Source organism: Vitis vinifera, chromosome 8 (assembly GCF_030704535.1).
Source record: "Vitis vinifera cultivar Pinot Noir 40024 chromosome 8, ASM3070453v1".
NCBI classification, from domain to species: Eukaryota; Viridiplantae; Streptophyta; class Magnoliopsida; order Vitales; family Vitaceae; genus Vitis; species Vitis vinifera.
The window spans coordinates 23,568,696-23,586,612 of record NC_081812.1 but is presented as its reverse complement, the minus strand read 5'-3'; the positions used below and the strand labels follow the sequence as shown (position 1 = coordinate 23,586,612).

Here is a 17,917-nt window from a genome sequence, read left to right as displayed (position 1 = left end):
CATCTAACGCTTGATGAATGATGGAGGTTATTTTTGGTATAATGACCTACAAGTATTCGTATATTAAGCATCATCTTCCAAGTTAAAACATAGTTGCTGTTATTTTTACTTGACCGGTTGACCCACAACGACCAATGAAAAATGATTTTTAAAATTATAAGGCAAATTTTTAGAATGCACGTTAGGGTATGGCACACTACCGGCGCACGCTAGCAAAACTATGCTTTCCCTTCACTCTCTGATTACGATTCTCCTCTTTCTCTGTCTATCAAGGCCCATCCCCTTCTTATCATGCGCACCAGTCCCACCTCTATTCTACATTTCTACTTTCGCTCCACTCCAGCCCTAGGGTTTTCACTTCTTTGTCTCGTTCTTTCTTCTAAATTCTCGGCTCTCCATGCTCTTCACAAACCTAGGGTTTCACTTCTTGTGTTTCTTTTCACATTACCTTCACAACGCAATTCATGGAACCCAAGCCCCACCCCAACAACGGCTTCTCCTTCTCGAATCTCTTCAATCTTGAGGTTTGTCAAACGGGTTTTTTTCTTTTTTGCAAATTCAAATGGGTTCCTTTTGGTTTCTTGATTTGCTGAGTCCTCTTGTTTTTACTAGATCACTTAGGTTTGTGAAAAACTAGGGTTTTTATTCTTCTTTTTGTTCTTTACGATGAATCATAAGGGCTGGGTATCTTAGAATTTGTTCGAAATGTTACTTTTTTTTTTTTTTAGTTTATACTTATTATTATTATTTTTTAATATTTTGGGTGCTATCGTGGTTTTTTATTTTCTTGGGTTTTATTGTAGTCTTTGATGAACTTTCAACTCCCACAACAAGATGATGATTTTGATTATTATGGGAATAGTAGTCAGGATGAGAGCAGAGGTAGCCAAGGTAGGCACTATAATTTCCTACCTAGTTTGTTTTGCTTTGTTTTATTTTTATTTTTATAAATAATTCGATAGGTATTATGTAGTGTATCCAAGGGTTTGTTTAGTTGTTGAGAAACGAAGTCTCAAGCTCCTTTCACTGATTGAGACCCAAGAGAAAAAAAAGAAAAAAAAAAGAACCAACATGCAACTCTGTCTAACGCAACTATTTGGTTTATTGAACTAAGTTTTCGGTTGTCTGGAAACTGAAATGACAAACTTTAGGCTCGAAATCTCATTTTCAAATTTCGAATGGGATGTAGGTTTTCTTGTTTGGATTTGAGTAAAGTCACAAATAGCCACTTTGATCCGCAGTTTGCAAACGTGGTTATATTTTACTGATTACCTCTCTTTTTTTCTATGTATATTTAATTTAATTTAATTCAGTGTTGGATTTTTTGTGGATCAGAAGATTTGGGCTAGAGAGGTGTGAACTTATGTATGCTCATATTTGTGTCCTTTTGGTTTATCATTAATAGGTGGAACAATGGGAGACTATCACAATGGAATTATGTCTGAGCGAGAATTGAGCTTGGTGAGTAAGAAGAGACGGTCTCAAAACAGTGAGGACGAGGAAGAGGACGGTAATTACAGCACCTTCATTTCAGAGGAGCGGTATCGGTCAATGCTTGGAGAACACATTCAGAAATATAAGAGGAGGTTTAAAGATCCCTCACCAAGCCCTGCTCCGGCACGGATGGGGGTTTCAGTTCCAAAAAGTACTTTAGGCTCCAAAACGAGGAAGTTGGGGAATGAGCACAGAGGAGGTTTGCATGAAGTTGAAACCCCGTCTGAGTGGCTTGCTGACGTTGGTCCTCAAAAGATGGTTGGCTTTCATGATGCGGATTTTGCACCAGAATATGGCACTTCTAGGTTTGATTTTACTTCATTTACATTTGGAATAGGGAATTGGACTATGTTTGAAATACCTGGAGGACTTCACTTCTCTTTTTATTTATTTATTTAATTATGACTATTTTTGATAGGTAAAAAGCAAATATATTAAAAGTGCAAGAAAAGGTGCCACTAGGTACACACGGATTATACAAGGAATACCCAAAAGCAGTTTGAAATACCTAGATGTCTTAATATTTTTTACAATATTACACCTCATTCCATTATATTGGAGTGGAAATCTGAAATGAATTGGTTTTATATGATGCTATGTTTGGTTTCTGATAAGTAAGGAAAAGAAAATGAATTAAATTTTGAATTTCTCAATATTCTTTTAATTATCTAAGGCAAACAAGACATAAAATTCTGCTCAACTAAGGTTAATGCTATTGTTGGGCTGGAGTTGAGTTTTCTTATTTATAAGAAACAAGGACAATGGAAAATATGCTCAAAATTTTGTTTTCTTTTCCTATTCCTCTGTTTCTTCAATTCCAAGTGGAGGGTAAATGTCCAAAAATATTTCTCATCAAATTATCTGTGTTATTATTTGGAATTTACTTATATTTAAAAATTCTTTGCAGAACGATCTATGAATCATCTTATTTGGATATTGGGGAGGGCATCGCTTATAGGATCCCACCAGCTTATGAAAAATTGGCTGTTACACTAAACTTGCCAACCTTCTCAGATATACGGGTGGAGGAATATTACTTAAAGAGCACCCTAGATTTAGGTTCCTTAGCAGAAATGATGACCGCTGATAAGAGATTTGGGCCTAAAAGCCGAGCAGGGATGGGTGAGCCTCAGTCCCAGTATGAATCACTTCAGGCGAGATTGAGGGCCTTGTCATCTTCTAATTCAGTCCAGAAGTTCAGTCTGAAAGTATCTGATATTGCACTAAATTCATCCTCCATCCCAGAAGGGGCTGCTGGAAGTATACAGCGGTCTATTTTGTCAGAGGGTGGTGCATTGCAGGTGTACTATGTGAAGGTCTTGGAGAAAGGAGACACTTATGAGGTTAGTGTTGCAATTTTGATGACAATGGGTTCTTTTTAAGATGGGATTGGGGTGGGGGGTTTGGCTGTTTAGTATCTTCTGTATTCAGGTTTTCTTTTTGGGGCTGCAGATCATTGAACGAAGTTTACCAAAGAAGCAAAAGGTAAAGAAGGACCCATCTATGATCGAGAAAGAGGAAATGGAGAGGATTGGAAAAGTTTGGGTAAACATTGTAAGAAGAGACATACCAAAGCATCAGAGAATATTTATTAATTTCCATCGAAAGCAACTAATTGATGCCAAAAGGTTCTCAGAAAACTGTCAACGAGAGGCAAGTAAAACTTTATCCAACCTTTACAATCTTAAACATTCTGGTTTAGGGTGCACCTCCTATTTTATCCTATGAATTTCAATAAAACTTAATTTCATTTGTTTAGAACTTGCTATTTTATATGATTTTATTTATATTCGCTGTATCAGTTATAGTTGTTTATCCCACATGCTCAATTGCCCCTTGTTTTTTTTTTTTCCCAGGTGAAACTGAAGGTGAGCAGATCACTTAAATTGATGAGGGGTGCTGCAATCCGCACGAGGAAACTTGCTAGAGATATGCTTGTATTTTGGAAAAGAGTGGATAAAGAGATGGTATTCCCTTTCTTTCCCTTTGAAATTGTTGGAATACATTAAATGAGTTCAAAAAAAAAAATATAAAAGATCTACTATCCTCTTGTGAAGCAGATTTATCTGTAATTTTAGTGGAAGCTAAATGAGGATGTAGTGACTACACATATCGAACTCACATGTTCTTTCTCACTCTCTTTCATGATTTCTGTTTAACACGCACACTATATTCCACATATGGTATGCTCCAATTCTGTTAAATTTATGTGGAAGAGAATACCCTTATATACATTTTTGTTATGCAATAGACCTTAATTTTATTATCTTTGGCAATGGGTAGAGTCTGTAGACAAGCTGAGTTCTGCATCAAGAGTACATTGTGGATTTACTGAGTGTCCTACCAAATCTTTTAGCTGGAGTGAACTTTTATTGCCTGTATCTTAGAACTCTTGAGTATGATATGGTGTCTTAATTAGATTGCCATAGCTGAAATTTGAGAGTCAAGGATAGAGATGATTATTTTGATCTCATATATATTGGGAATGGAAATTCCTAATGTTGTTTTTAGATATAAGATTATGTTAATTATGTTAAACAGGGTAGTTGAATGCCTTTTTATTTTTTGGTAGGCAACAGGTTAGTTGAATACTCTGATGGCACCAGGGTTGAAAATGTTGCAAATATATCAGAGAAATATCGCTGAAAAATCATGTAAATGATGGTACCGACAAGACACATGGTGAAGATATCTTGATGGTCTGAAATTTCCAGAGATTTTGCAATTTTTTGCCAATTTATTGGAAATATATCGATTTTTGTGAAAAATCAACGACTTTGCAATTTTTTCACGCTCTGGCCATTTTTGGCTTTTATAAAAGATTGAATATGGTGGGTACGAAGCCCAACTGAGTTAAGAAAGCAGCCCAGCCCAGTTCACTTTGTTAGCCTGTATGGGAGGAGTGGACCACAGGTCATTAAATAGGCCATTTGCCTGTTATACATTTTCGATATGGGATGCCTTATTAAGGAAAAATCAATTGAAGAGGAGAGGGCCAGGGGTTGAACCCTAGATTTCACATTTGGATAGAGTGCCACTCACCACTAGGCTAAGTTTGAGATCTTATTGTTTATGTTCATATATTATACTATAATATATTTAAATTCTAATAATCTTATATATATATATATATATGTATGTATGTATGTATGTTATAAATTAATTAAAATAAAAATAGGATAAATAAATTAATTTTAATTATTTTGTCATGTGTGTTGTATAATAATTAAATACAAGAAAAATATAAACTTATAAATAAAACTATCATTTAAAAAAAAAATACTTATACATACATGATCTTTTCTTTTATATCCAAAGTAAGTACATAATATATTTTTAATTTCTATGTATTATTGAATATTACAAATTATATCATATATATATCAATTTTTTCAACAAAACTTCAATCTATGTATTATTGTTTTTCCTATCTTTTTTCTTTTTGAGTTTTTCCCGACATTGCTATGAGATTTGATAAATTTTCTTCTCACGAATATTTTTTGTCAAAATTTCCATCAAAATTTCTTGATATATACTGATATAACCGTAAAATTCAACTATTGATATATAAGTGAACACTAATGTTTTCATCCTTGGATGGTACATACTTTAACATATGAAAGAATATGAATTCTGAAGTTAATGTAAGAAGATGATAACTATCATGATCATGAGTGTGTGTGTGATTGTGCGTTTTGTACATGCCTGTACTTTTTTTTTTGTTTAATAAGAAGAGTTTTGTAATATTCAATCCCTTTTCTTGCAGGCAGAATTGAGGAAGAAAGAGGAAAGAGAAGCTGCAGAAGCTTTGAGGCGTGAACAGGAACTTCGAGAAGTGAAGAGACAACAGCAAAGGCTCAATTTTCTGATAACACAAACGGAGCTGTTCAGTCACTTCATGCAGAACAAGGCAACTTCACAGCCCTCTGAAGCTTTACCTGTCGATGGTGAAAAACCGAAGGACCAGGAACTGCTTGTAAGCTCTTCAGATGATGTTCCTGGAGAAGAACAAGATCCTGAGGATGATGAATTGAAGAAGGAAGCTCTGAAAGCTGCTCAAGATGCAGTTTCTAAGCAGAAAAGGTTAACTAGTGCATTTGATAATGAATGTTTGAAGCTGCGCCAAGCTGCTGAACCTGAGGTCCCTTCACCGGATGCATCTGGTGCTGCAGGTTCTAGTAACATAGATCTACTGCACCCGTGAGTGGTTTTTTTCTTGTTATTTTGTTTCCTGCTAAAGCTTAAGGTGTTGGCTGCATGTCATTTTTTAGTAGTCGGCCGTATTTAATTTTATATTACCATATTTTCAGCTCCACCATGCCAGTGGCATCATCTGTGCAGACGCCAGAGTTGTTTAAAGGTTCTCTTAAAGAATATCAGCTAAAAGGCCTTCAGTGGCTGGTTAATTGTTATGAGCAGGTTGTAAGGGATTCTGATGATGACTGTTTTTCCTTCTTCTCTATTGATTTTGTTTCCTTTTGATCATTTAACTTTCCTGCTCTCTCAGGGTCTAAACGGTATTCTTGCCGATGAGATGGGCCTGGGAAAGACTATCCAGGCAATGGCATTCTTGGCTCATTTGGCAGAGGTAATTAATTTTTTGATAGGCACTAAGAAATATATATTATATTAAGAAGCACCAAAAAATGGTGGTCCAAGGTACACAGGGTGTGTACAAAGAGGCTAAAGGATCAACAAAACCCCCTCCCTTAGCCTGAGTGCAATCTTTACTTGATGTTTTACATTATACTCTGCTTTATTTTATCTTTGATTGATTATACCATACAGGAAAAGAATATATGGGGGCCTTTTCTGGTTGTTGCACCTGCTTCTGTCTTGAACAACTGGGCTGATGAAATTAGCCGCTTCTGCCCTGACTTGAAAACTCTTCCATATTGGGGAGGGCTTCAAGAACGAATGATACTTAGGAAAAACATCAATCCAAAGCGTTTATATAGAAGGTAATTCTTCACTTGGGACTCTATTTAGTTTATTAAAGAAAAATGAACACATTGTTTACTGGCTGCTCTGCTGGCAGTTACTTCTGCCTAGAAATGAGAACTCCCTGGTTTAAGTTATGAGCTTACCTGAAAAACAGATCTTCTGAAAGTGGTTGTGCATCTGTGGTCTGCCCTGGTGTTGTAGAGTGGGGCTACTAGGTTCATGCATTATTGAAAAAAAAAAAGAAAAAAAAAAAAAAGGAATGATAACAAGTTGCTGTGGCTGGCATTCTGAACTTAAAAATAGGATTAATGGTGAATGGGGTACGATTAGTGTTGTCTGGCATCATGATTTATAGAAGCCATTTTCCTTAAAAAGAAACTTGTTTTAATAGGTGTCGTAGGCATGGATGTAGGTTTGTTTGGCACATATGCAAGATGTATGGGATGAACATGTCATATGGAAATGCACGGTGGTGCCTGAACAGCGTCTTATTATTCATTTGACACAGCAAAGAATGTAACAATGAGAATGTCCTTGTTACATTGTTTTGATTTGAGTGTGTGTTAAAGCCCTTGCAGTTTTTTATTGCCTTTTCATGATTCTATTCAAAAACTGTCTCGTTTTCAACCATAAACAACTCTCAGGTAGAGAAACTACTTATCTGAGCAATGTCTTAAAAAGATAATAAATATACTTTAAAAAATACACCTAAAGAGATCTGCAAAGGGGTAATGCTTGATTAAACACCATGCCATCTTCAGTAGCACCCTTGCTGGCATTGCTAGACTTATTTTTGCCTCTTCAATTGGCTTCCAGAAGCCACTTTGTGGCAATGTCTTGTCCAAAATTTTTTTTCTTTTCTTTGGGTCATTGATATGGCAACTCCACATTCTTTTATATATTTTTTGATAGGTAACCATGTTCTTTTATATATAATTATCAACTCTTCTTTTGCCTTTTTCCAGGGAGGCAGGATTTCACATTCTCATCACCAGTTACCAACTGTTGGTGTCTGATGAGAAGTATTTCCGACGTGTGAAATGGCAGTATATGGTATTGGATGAAGCTCAGGCAATCAAAAGCTCAAACAGGTTTTAACTCTTATCTTAGAGGTCACACCCTTTTTTTTTGGCCTTTTGGCTGCCTTGTATACATCATGTATACCTTCTTATTTTTTCCTTCATTGATAATACCATCTTTACTTACCTATTAAAAAAAAAAGAACTCTTGTCTTAGAGTCTAGTGTAGGAAGTTTATCTGCTGGTATCTCCTTACATTTGGTAGAATGAAATTGTGTCTGGAAAAAAATGACTATCATAATTATTAATCTATGGGAAGAGTGCTTTTTACATAATTATAATATGTAAATGGGTACATATTAGATATAACTCTTGTTTTGTCTACCTGATCCCCCTTCCCCAACTTTTTGTTCCTGCATAAAGGTTATTGATTTCTTATTCTCCCTTTTTATTTCCTTTTCAATTTTAGTTTAATAGTGTTTGTTTAAAGAATCATTTTTTAGTTTAATAGTGTTTGTTTAAAGAATCATGATAACCGTGAACTTCTAGCTCAAAAAATATTGTCATGAACATATATATTTATTCCATGAATATTGCAATACTGAAGACTGTAAATTACATAATGATAATTATAGAATATCCACAACCATCTATATTATGGATGATTAATCGTTTTATTCTACGTGTTCTTATTTATGTCTCATCATTGGTTATTATTAACAGTATAAGGTGGAAGACACTGCTCAGTTTTAATTGTCGAAATCGGTTACTCCTGACTGGTACGCCTATCCAGAATAACATGGCTGAATTGTGGGCCCTTCTACATTTCATTATGCCTACCTTATTTGACAGCCATGAACAATTCAATGAATGGTTTTCAAAGGGGTATGATTTCCTTATGCAAGTCCATTCTTCTTTTTGAATGCATTAAATTTATGGGCCATGAAATATTTCTTTATTTATTTTCCTTATTCGTGTATTATCAGAATTGAGAATCATGCTGAGCACGGGGGGACGTTAAATGAGCACCAGCTCAACAGATTGGTAATTGCTCTTTTAATGCTGATGATATCATTGCATGTGTCTGAATAAATTGTTTGCTAGCCATGTTTGCCTATGATGGAACTTGTTTTTCACGGCTTTAAACCTTTTTTGATGATCAGGTTTCCATGTTTGTTACAGACCTGCTTCAACACATTATTTTTAACCCTTGGATTACAAGTTGGTCTATGCATGCCCACAATAGTGTTTGTTATGCCACGTTTTACTTTTAAAATGGCCAACACATTGACAAACAAAGAGAAGAAAAAATGTTGGCAAAGCATTTCATAGGAAAGTTTACCTAGAACATCTCATGTTCCAAAACTTGATTGATCACTATTTAGTAATGATTTTGGTTGTTTTTTATGTGCTTCGGTTGTGCCAATACCTAACTAAAGATGGTTTTCCTCTTATCACCTTGTCCTGCTAATGTCAAACCATCCCCTACTCCACACACATACATCCCAATACTTTTTTTCTTTTTTGATAACTAAGGAACCTTTCATGGCCAAGCCCTTAGGACTCTCTATGGGGACTCAAGCCTCGGGGTGTTGACTGCCCTACAACAACCAACGCCGAGTAAATTCAGGGTATTATTAGTGACAGGATTTGAACCCAAGACCATGTGCCACTTATTGGGACCACATGTCCCAATGTTTGCCCTAACCAATTGGGCTACCTTGGCGGGTCACATACATCCCCATACTTTGGCCTTGCTATCTAAAATCATTCGATATATGAAACTTGCAGAGGCATTAACTAAAAGGTCTGTAAAGGCTCCTGTAAATTTCTCTCAACCCGCATGGTCTGATCAACTAACTGAACCAAATTGATCGGATGACTGACTGGATTGGCATTGATGTGGCAGCCATTGCATAGTTGAAGTGTGTGAGCCTGCATAAGAAAACTAGGACTTTGGCTCACTACCAATCAATAAATGTGCATGATATCCATTTGAATCATTAATTTTTTTTATTTGTTTGAGTTTGTGGATTTTCCTTCTGCCCATTAGAAAGAAAAAGAATATATCGGTTTTCCTGAAATTTTATTGTCTTTGAAGGCCATTTTGGTAAATTTGGAATTAAGATGTTTAAGCATAGGCATGTGTGGGGATTGAGCTGCATTAGTAGCACATCTTATCATTCTTCAGTTTGAGTAAAGACAGCTTTTAGTCCTCATTGGTGGAACAGACTGTTCAGGTTTTCATTCCTAATTACTGGTGAGTAGTCGTTTGGTTATGATTTCTTTCTTGTTGGGATTTAGCTGAGTCTTATTTAGAATTAAAAGGTTTTCTAAGTTCATAATCCCTTTAGATTTTCTCTATATTCTAAGTGTTTTAGTTTTAGGTGTATTTAGGAATGGTTTTTTGGGTTTCAAACCAGTTCATTAGGTGTTTTGAAAGTTCTTGGAACATACTCAAGTGTTTCAATAACAGTCATTGTTTATAGGAGGGTTTTGATTCCTTGGAAAGTATTCAAGGGTTTATAAACAGGTTCCTTGTTAAAGAGGGCAGTCAGTGGGGGGTTTTCTATGGGTTGCCAAGTGAGGGGTAGGGGCAGAGAAGGGGTTAAAATTTCCCATTTATTGTTTGCAGATGACACCCTAGTCTTTTGTGAAACCACTAAGGTTCAAATGACTTATTTGAGTTGGTTGCTTATGTGGGTTTGAGGTCATATCAGATTTGAAAATAAATTTGGACAAGAGTGAGTTAATTCCAATGGGAGAGGTGAATGTTATTGATGATTTGGCTTCTGAGCTGGGTTGTAAGGTGGGTAGCCTCCCTTTCTCTTATGTGGGTCTCCTGTTGGGCGTTCCATTTAAATCTGTGGCAGTTTGGGATGGGGTGAAAGAGAGGTTTTGAAAAGGTTGACCATGTGGACAAAAGGAAAGGAGGTTTGGGTGTGAAACATCTCCTCATACTCAATAATGCTCTTATGAGCAAATGGAACTAGTGCTTTGCTAATGAAAAGGGGTCCTTTGGAATCGAGTTGTTAGTGGGAAGTATGAGGAAGAAGAAGGGGGGGTGGGGGGTGTTCCGGAGGTGTGAGAGGGGTTTGATGTTGGTTTTTGAAAAGTCATAAGGAAGGATTGAGGTCTTGTGAGTAGTAGGATCTTCTTTTTGGTGGGTAATGGACGAAGGGTTAAGTTATGGAAGGATAAGCGGTGTGCGACTGCATCTTTCTCTTTCCCCTCCTTATTTCTCTTTGCAGTTCTTTTGTTCTTTTGGAATTCTTTTGTTCAAGGGGAAGGGGGTTGGAGCCCTTATTTTTCTAAACCTTTCAATGATTGGGAGATGGAAAGTGTGGAAAGGTTTTTTTTATGTTTACATGGGTTGAGGGTGTATAGGGATGAGGGAGATAGGATGTTTTGGATAGAAATAAAGTACGACAAGTTTACTATGAAGTTGCTCTATGCTGCTTTGGAGCGAGGGACATTGATTTCTTTTCCATGGAGCATCATATGAAGGTGTGGGTGTAATCTAAAGTCAATTTCTTTGCATGGAGAGCAGCTCCCTCGTGCTTATTTTGGTCCGTTTGAAAGGCAAGGAATAGAATTGCCCTTGATGGGGATGAACTTTCAGTCCAAAGTCTAAAAGGTTCTTTTGTTTGTCTTCTATGGTCAGAAATGAAGTTGTTTATCAGTGAAGTTCCTTCAACTCTTTTCAGTTTTTTCGATTGGTTGAGATCTTGTTGAAGGTGGTGTTGCTTAAGCCATTCTTGTTTTGTAGCTTTGGCTTTTGGTGGTTCGTGTAAATGTTCTGTATACCGTGGGTCGCTCTTTTGGTGGCCCTTTTTAATATATTTATCTTCTTATCTATCAAAAAATAAAATAAAAGAAAATCATTTAAACTTTGATTAGATTTTGAGATTTTAAGTTTGACTTTGTTGCTGTGAAGATGTTGCATTGAGGTGCTGCTTCATCATCATCATCTTCTTCTTTTGTTATTATTATCATCATGACTTCATGCCATCTTTAGGAGCAATTTTACATGCAATATGCTTTCACTAGACCTCTTTTATCATAAATCATTGGAAGTTGCTAAATTCTCATGTCATTCCTCTGCTGCTGTACTTGTTATATTGGACAATAATAATTTGCTTCTAGCAATATGTTTTTGATCTTGTTTTATTTTTGTTTATTTATTTTGTTGTAAAGATATCAAAATGTCTTTACCTGTGATATAAGTAATTTCTGGACTTCTTGAATGGGTATTTATGGTTCATCTTGGTTGCTTTACTTTTAACAGCATGCAATTTTGAAGCCCTTCATGCTGCGGCGGGTTAAGAAAGATGTGGTTTCTGAGCTTACAGGCAAAACAGAGGTTACAGTGCATTGCAAGTTGAGTTCTCGGCAACAAGCTTTCTATCAAGCTATAAAGAATAAGATATCTCTTGCTGAGTTGTTTGATGGTAATCGTGGGCACCTTAATGAGAAGAAAATTCTCAATTTAATGAATATTGTTATTCAGTTGAGAAAGGTATGAAATCTGTTTCATTATGCACATCGCATCCATTTCAAAAATTAATAGTTTTGTTATTGTGAGATATGTGGATCTTGGTGAATTCATTTCTTATATGAGACATATTATTTCTAGTAGCCACCTATTATTTATGAAAATTTCTTTTTGTATGATGGTAGGTTTGCAACCATCCAGAGTTGTTTGAAAGGAATGAGGGAAGCACATACCTTTATTTTGGAGAGATTCCAAATTCTCTTCTTCCCCCACCCTTTGGGGAGTTGGAGGACATGCACTACGCAGGAGCTCAGAATCCTATTACATACAAGGTACTTAAAATTATTTTTCTTTTCTTCAGGTTTGTTGATGAATGATGCAGAGATACAAAAGGGTGGCACTGCTCCATGATTTATGATGGGGCTTCAGTACTTTATAATGCTAAACAGTTATTTATTACTTATAAAAAAAAAACTTTATAATGCTAAATGGTGGTCTTATTTATAAGTTTGAACTGATTGTCTGATTAAGGATGCATGTGAGTATTGATGTGATTTGTATATTTGCTTTTTCATTATTGTTCATAATTCCATTGAATGTTCAGATAAAACTAAGCATGTTTACATGTTTTACATTTGAATGAGACATCTACTTAAACTTTAGGGATTAAATTGTCCTAACTCCTAACCAGCTTACTGTGTATAGGTTACTGCACATCGACATGTAAAGGATAATGTCTTAATAAAAGATGGTGAGGATAGGGGTGGTGCTCCATCATGTAAAATGTATAGCATTGATCATTAAGTACATTACAATCTCAAGAAGGATAGAGCAATTCAATGTCTTGACATGATCTGATTTTAGAAGTCCAGAAATTATGGTCATCCACAGAACTAGTATAAAAGTAGACCATCTATTTGAGTTTGCTGTGTGTGAATATTTGGGAACTTAAACTGGAATGGAGTTAGTTGCGTACAATTGTGTATCTAATTCAACTTCCTGCCCCCAACCCCTGGATAAAAGATGATCTCATGGTTTAAAGGGAAATGATGACATCAGATGGTTCTGAACCTGTGATGAACACACCTGCAAGGTGAGAGTTGTAGGTATAACATTTTGGGACTCATCATCTTTTCTATGGCAATGTGGTCACTGGAAGACCCTTACTGAGGCTTGGATTAAATTGAAGATTTTTCAGTAGATAGTGACTGGCTTGTGAACCTCTACCAAACATGCTTCTGAAGCAACAGAACTGGACACGTATATATTTAGTGGTGTAGAATGATCGGATCCTAACATTTGTATTTTGAAAGCAAATGTGCTAACTATAGTGCACCTGCTAATTTTCCATTTTAAGAAATTGCCTTGCTTCAAATATTCATTATTATGTTTTAACTGTTTAAAAAGTGCTAATTTTGATAAGTGCTTAGAGGGACACTCTTCATCTATCAGGCTGATGATGTGATTTTGCTATTAAAAGTCAAGATCATGTGCTTTGAGGGTTGTGTGGGGAAACATCCCAACACATTTAACTTCTTATTTTATGTTCAAAAAGATTGATTTTCCCCCTCCAGGTGCCAAAACTCGTCCACCAAGAAGTAATGCAAAGTTCCGGGATCATTTCCTCAACAGCTCGGCGCGGTGTTCATAGAGAAACATTTCTGAAGCATTTTAATATATTTTCCCCAGTAAATATTTATCAGTCTGTGCTCCCACAAGAGAATAACTCCAATGGTTCAGCTGTTAAAAGTGGAACATTTGGTTTTACCCATCTGATGGATTTGTCCCCAGAAGAGGTTGCATTTCTTGCAACTGGTACCTTCATGGAGAGACTTCTCTTTTTCATTATGAGATGGGACCGGCAATTTTTGGATGGAATCTTGGACTTGCTCATGGAAGCCGAGGAGGAGGATTTTAGTAACAGTCATCTTGATAGTGGTAAAGTAAGAGCTGTTACACGAATGCTACTGATGCCATCGAGATCTGAGACTAATTTACTTAGAAGAAAGCTTGCAACTGGTCTGGGTCATGCTCCTTTTGAGGCTCTAGTTGTCCCTCATCAGGATAGGCTTCAAGCAAACACTAGGCTTGTTCATGCTACATACACTTTCATCCCACGGACCAGAGCTCCCCCAGTATGTTTACTCTATTTTATTTTATTTATTCATATCTTATTGGGTGTGCTTAACTAATACCTGTATCTTTATCTACAATATTTCTCATGTCCTTGATAGATCAATGCCCATTGCTCGAATAGAAACTTTGCTTATAAATTGCTTGAAGAACTGCATCACCCCTGGCTTAAGAGGTTGTTTATTGGGTTTGCACGCACATCTGACTATAATGGACCCAAAAAGCCAGATGTTCCTCATCATTTGATTCAAGAGATTGACTCTGAATTGCCTGTTTCAAAACCTGCTCTTCAGTTGACTTACAAGATATTTGGTTCATCTCCCCCCATGCAAAGCTTTGACCCAGCAAAATTGCTCACAGTATGATTACTTCTTATTCTAGTTTTTTCTTTATTCGTCAATGTTAATCTGAATTAGTTGCCTTTTTATTAGTTATAATTTCTTAAATTGAAACTTTATTTATTCCTCATTTAGGACTCTGGGAAGCTTCAAACACTTGACATTTTACTAAAACGCTTGAGGGCTGAAAATCACCGAGTACTCTTGTTCGCTCAAATGACAAAAATGCTAAATATACTGGAGGTATTATTTTCATTTCTTTTTAAAGTTATATCCATATCCCTAAGCATGAAGTTTCAGTTAATTTTGAAACTTGACAGTGGGTAGTATGGGATACTCTCAATTTAGCCTAATTTGTGGTACCTTTGGTCAATATTTTCAGCATGATTTATTTGCAATAGTACCATACTAGTTGGCCTATATTTTATTCTGGGCCATTTTTTTTTGGAAAGAATTTGTTGAAGTTGGCTATTTCATTATTTTCAGGACTACATGAACTATAGGAAATATAGATATCTCAGACTTGATGGTTCTTCCACAATTATGGACCGGCGTGACATGGTCAGAGATTTCCAGCTTCGGTAGGATCTTCATTAACATAGTATTGGTGGTTATGTAGGGCTTTTATTAATCTTGCTTTCTCCTTTTATCCTTGTTCTACCCAACAGGAAGCCATATTAGTTGGAGTTGATTGACTAGTTTTTAATGTCTTGTTACAGGAGTGATATCTTTGTGTTCTTGCTGAGTACCAGAGCTGGTGGACTGGGTATTAATTTGACTGCAGCTGACACTGTCATTTTCTATGAAAGTGATTGGAACCCAACCTTGGATTTACAGGCAATGGATAGGGCTCATCGCTTGGGTCAGACCAAGGATGTTAGTACTCCTGACTACTTTTCTTCTTGATGAAAAGCTTTTGTTGTGTCTGTCTTTTGGAGATCCCATGCTTGCATGACTCTTGATGGAACATGCTGTATGTTTCATGAGCTTTTCCAAATGTGTGAAGTATCATGGTCACATGCAGCATTTGTATGATATAGGATATTTGTCTGGCATGCCTGTTAGGTACACACCCAAGGTATGAAGCTGAATAAAGAGATGAAATGTCCCAAAGGGAAAGAAAAAAAGAACAAAAAAATTGCCAACAAAGAGTGCACTGAGATTTTGGTTGTGTAGTTTTCTAGACAATTTTATTTTTTTTATTTACTCTCAAAGGTCATTTGTGTCTGTATTTTAAGTGGTTGTGTAGAGGATTGCATTAGTTAATTAATTCATAAGTTCCAAAGTTTATTAGTTTGAAATAGTTCTTTGTTAACATTTTTACTGCTTTATTGTCAATTTAACATCTTCTCAAAGTTCCTGTTTTCATTATTATACTATAGATGCTTGGAATTCCTTGATTCCTTTTCGACTAAAAGAAAATTCTTACATGCTGATAATTCTTGAATTTCTCTATCTATAATTTTATTGGAGTGGTTGTTTATCCTTCAGTTTTAAGGAATTTTTTCATGTGTAGGTTACTGTCTACCGGTTAATTTGTAAAGAGACAGTTGAGGAGAAGATTTTGCAAAGAGCAAGTCAGAAAAGTACAGTGCAGCAGCTTGTGATGACAGGTGGTCATGTTCAGGGTGATCTCTTGGCTCCTGAGGATGTTGTTTCTTTACTTCTTGATGACGCCCAGTTGGAGCAGAAACTAAGAGATCTGCCACTTCAGGTGCGGTTTAAATCTGTTTATCTGTCCTTTTAACTCATAGTCATATTCTATCCTGCTTTGACTTTGATATATGACATTTACCTGGTTTCTTATTATTTCTGTTTCCAGAAGGATAAACAAAAGAAAAAGCGTGGGACAAAAGGTATATTGCTGGATGCAGAAGGGGATGCAACTTTGGAAGATTTCCCAAACATATCTCAGGGTAATGGACAGGAGCCCTCTCCAGATGCAGAGAGACCAAAATCCAGTAGTAAAAAGGTACAAAACTGTCTCTGCTTACTTTTGCTGTTAGAAAAGAGTTTGATTTCTTAAACTTGTTTCATATAACGACAGCAGCTGCCATTACTAGCAAGTGAGTCAGATGGGTCAGTTAGAAATATTCAACAGTAATGTCTGTTAAAACTTCTACTTACCAAAGAGGACATATTCGCTTCAATCTCAACATAAATGTGCCTATTTCCAGGAAAAAAACTGCTAGCTATAAAATCTTTAAAAAAAAACTCATAATTTATATCTTTGCAAATCATATTACAACTGAGATTGATTTTGGGTCCAGTTAGCATTACATGTAAATTGTGTTCACTTGTTTAAAAACTATGGGAGCATGTGTTGAGGTGTGCAGTTTGTGCCATCTTGAATACAAATTTGAAGTGTAATGTTGGATATCTTTTTTTGTGCAGAGGAAGGCTGCCACTGACAAGCAAACTCCTCCAAAGCCAAGGAATTCTCAAAAAGCAATGAAAAATGTTGATTCTTATACGGGGATGACTGATCCCAACTCGATGGCAATGGACTATGAGTTGGATGATTCCCTTCAAAATGATGACATGCAGCTACAGAAGCATAAGAGACCGAAAAGACCAACAAAGAGTGTGAATGAAAATCTTGAACCAGCATTTACCAACTCCACAGTGATTATAGAGCAAACACAATACCAACCTCACCTTGAGCTTGGTCCTGGTGGCCTCAGAGCGGGAGGAAAGGATGATACGCCCCTGCATACTGACTCTTTAACGTGACAGTACATGCTAAAAAGAGAAGTTTAATTTGAAGTACAAAAATGGGGAGAAGACAGAGACAAGCTCACTTTGTCTGAAGATAAGAAACCTCGCAATCATTTTTGCTGGTGTCATCTTTGACTGACTCCATCAGAACGGGGGAAGGCAACCAGAGCTGTATGATGTATGGTGTACAGGTGATATTTTGCGGTTCTGGGGCCCAATGGTCCAAAAAGTGTACAGTTGGGGTGGTGCTGGGTTACCGCCCGCGGCCCCTCATCTCCTCTCTCTTCCCCTTCATCAGCACACGTATATATATAGCCGAATCATGTAAAGAGTACGAATCGCTGACTCAATTTGTTGTAGGTTTGGAGGTTTTGCTGAATGGGAAAATCTCCATTATGGATCTTTTCGAGCCTTTCGCGACTTTTTTTTTTCTTTTGTTCTAATAATACTTGATCTTTTAGAGCCTTGGTATGATCTATTCTCCTTGTACGCATAAGCCATTGATAAAAGATTTGAAGGGATGGCTAATTATAAACGTCTAACTGAGTGACGCAGAATAGTTAATGTGTGGGTTGTATTTGAGGATGGGCACGGGGGTTCATGTATATTTTCATTTTATGTCCAAAATTTCATTACACGTTTAAATTTGGACCTTTTTATTCACTTTCTCCTTTCATTCAATCTTATTTTAGTTTGTAGGTTCCGTCAGTTTTACAGATGGTATCCTGGAAAATATTGGACGATAATTCATCGTGTATAAAAGCAGTGCAAGGCTC

The 17,917-nt window shown here is 36.4% G+C and overlaps 1 protein-coding gene across 2 annotated transcripts; it reads left to right on the top strand.

The window, feature by feature from the left end:
• Positions 1 to 188: 188 nt before the first annotated feature.
• On the top strand, positions 189 to 17,804 carry LOC100250397 (chromatin-remodeling ATPase INO80). 2 transcript variants are annotated; one of them, XM_010655437.3, is made up of 23 exons: positions 189 to 524; positions 804 to 891; positions 1,406 to 1,799; positions 2,402 to 2,837; positions 2,947 to 3,147; positions 3,351 to 3,461; positions 5,261 to 5,694; positions 5,805 to 5,913; positions 6,002 to 6,082; positions 6,283 to 6,455; positions 7,404 to 7,529; positions 8,181 to 8,342; positions 8,444 to 8,501; positions 11,746 to 11,976; positions 12,138 to 12,284; positions 13,527 to 14,087; positions 14,187 to 14,444; positions 14,559 to 14,666; positions 14,910 to 15,004; positions 15,143 to 15,299; positions 15,940 to 16,137; positions 16,246 to 16,395; positions 16,818 to 17,804. In XM_010655437.3, the coding sequence occupies exons 1-23, from the start codon at positions 465 to 467 to the stop codon at positions 17,154 to 17,156; spliced, it is 4,677 nt and encodes a 1,558-aa protein (XP_010653739.1). In that variant the 5' UTR covers positions 189 to 464; the 3' UTR covers positions 17,157 to 17,804. The 2 variants fall into 2 exon arrangements, with proteins under 2 accessions (XP_010653739.1, XP_010653740.1); XM_010655438.3 differs by lacking the exon at positions 804 to 891 and having other exon boundaries at positions 203 to 524.
• Positions 17,805 to 17,917: the final 113 nt, after the last annotated feature.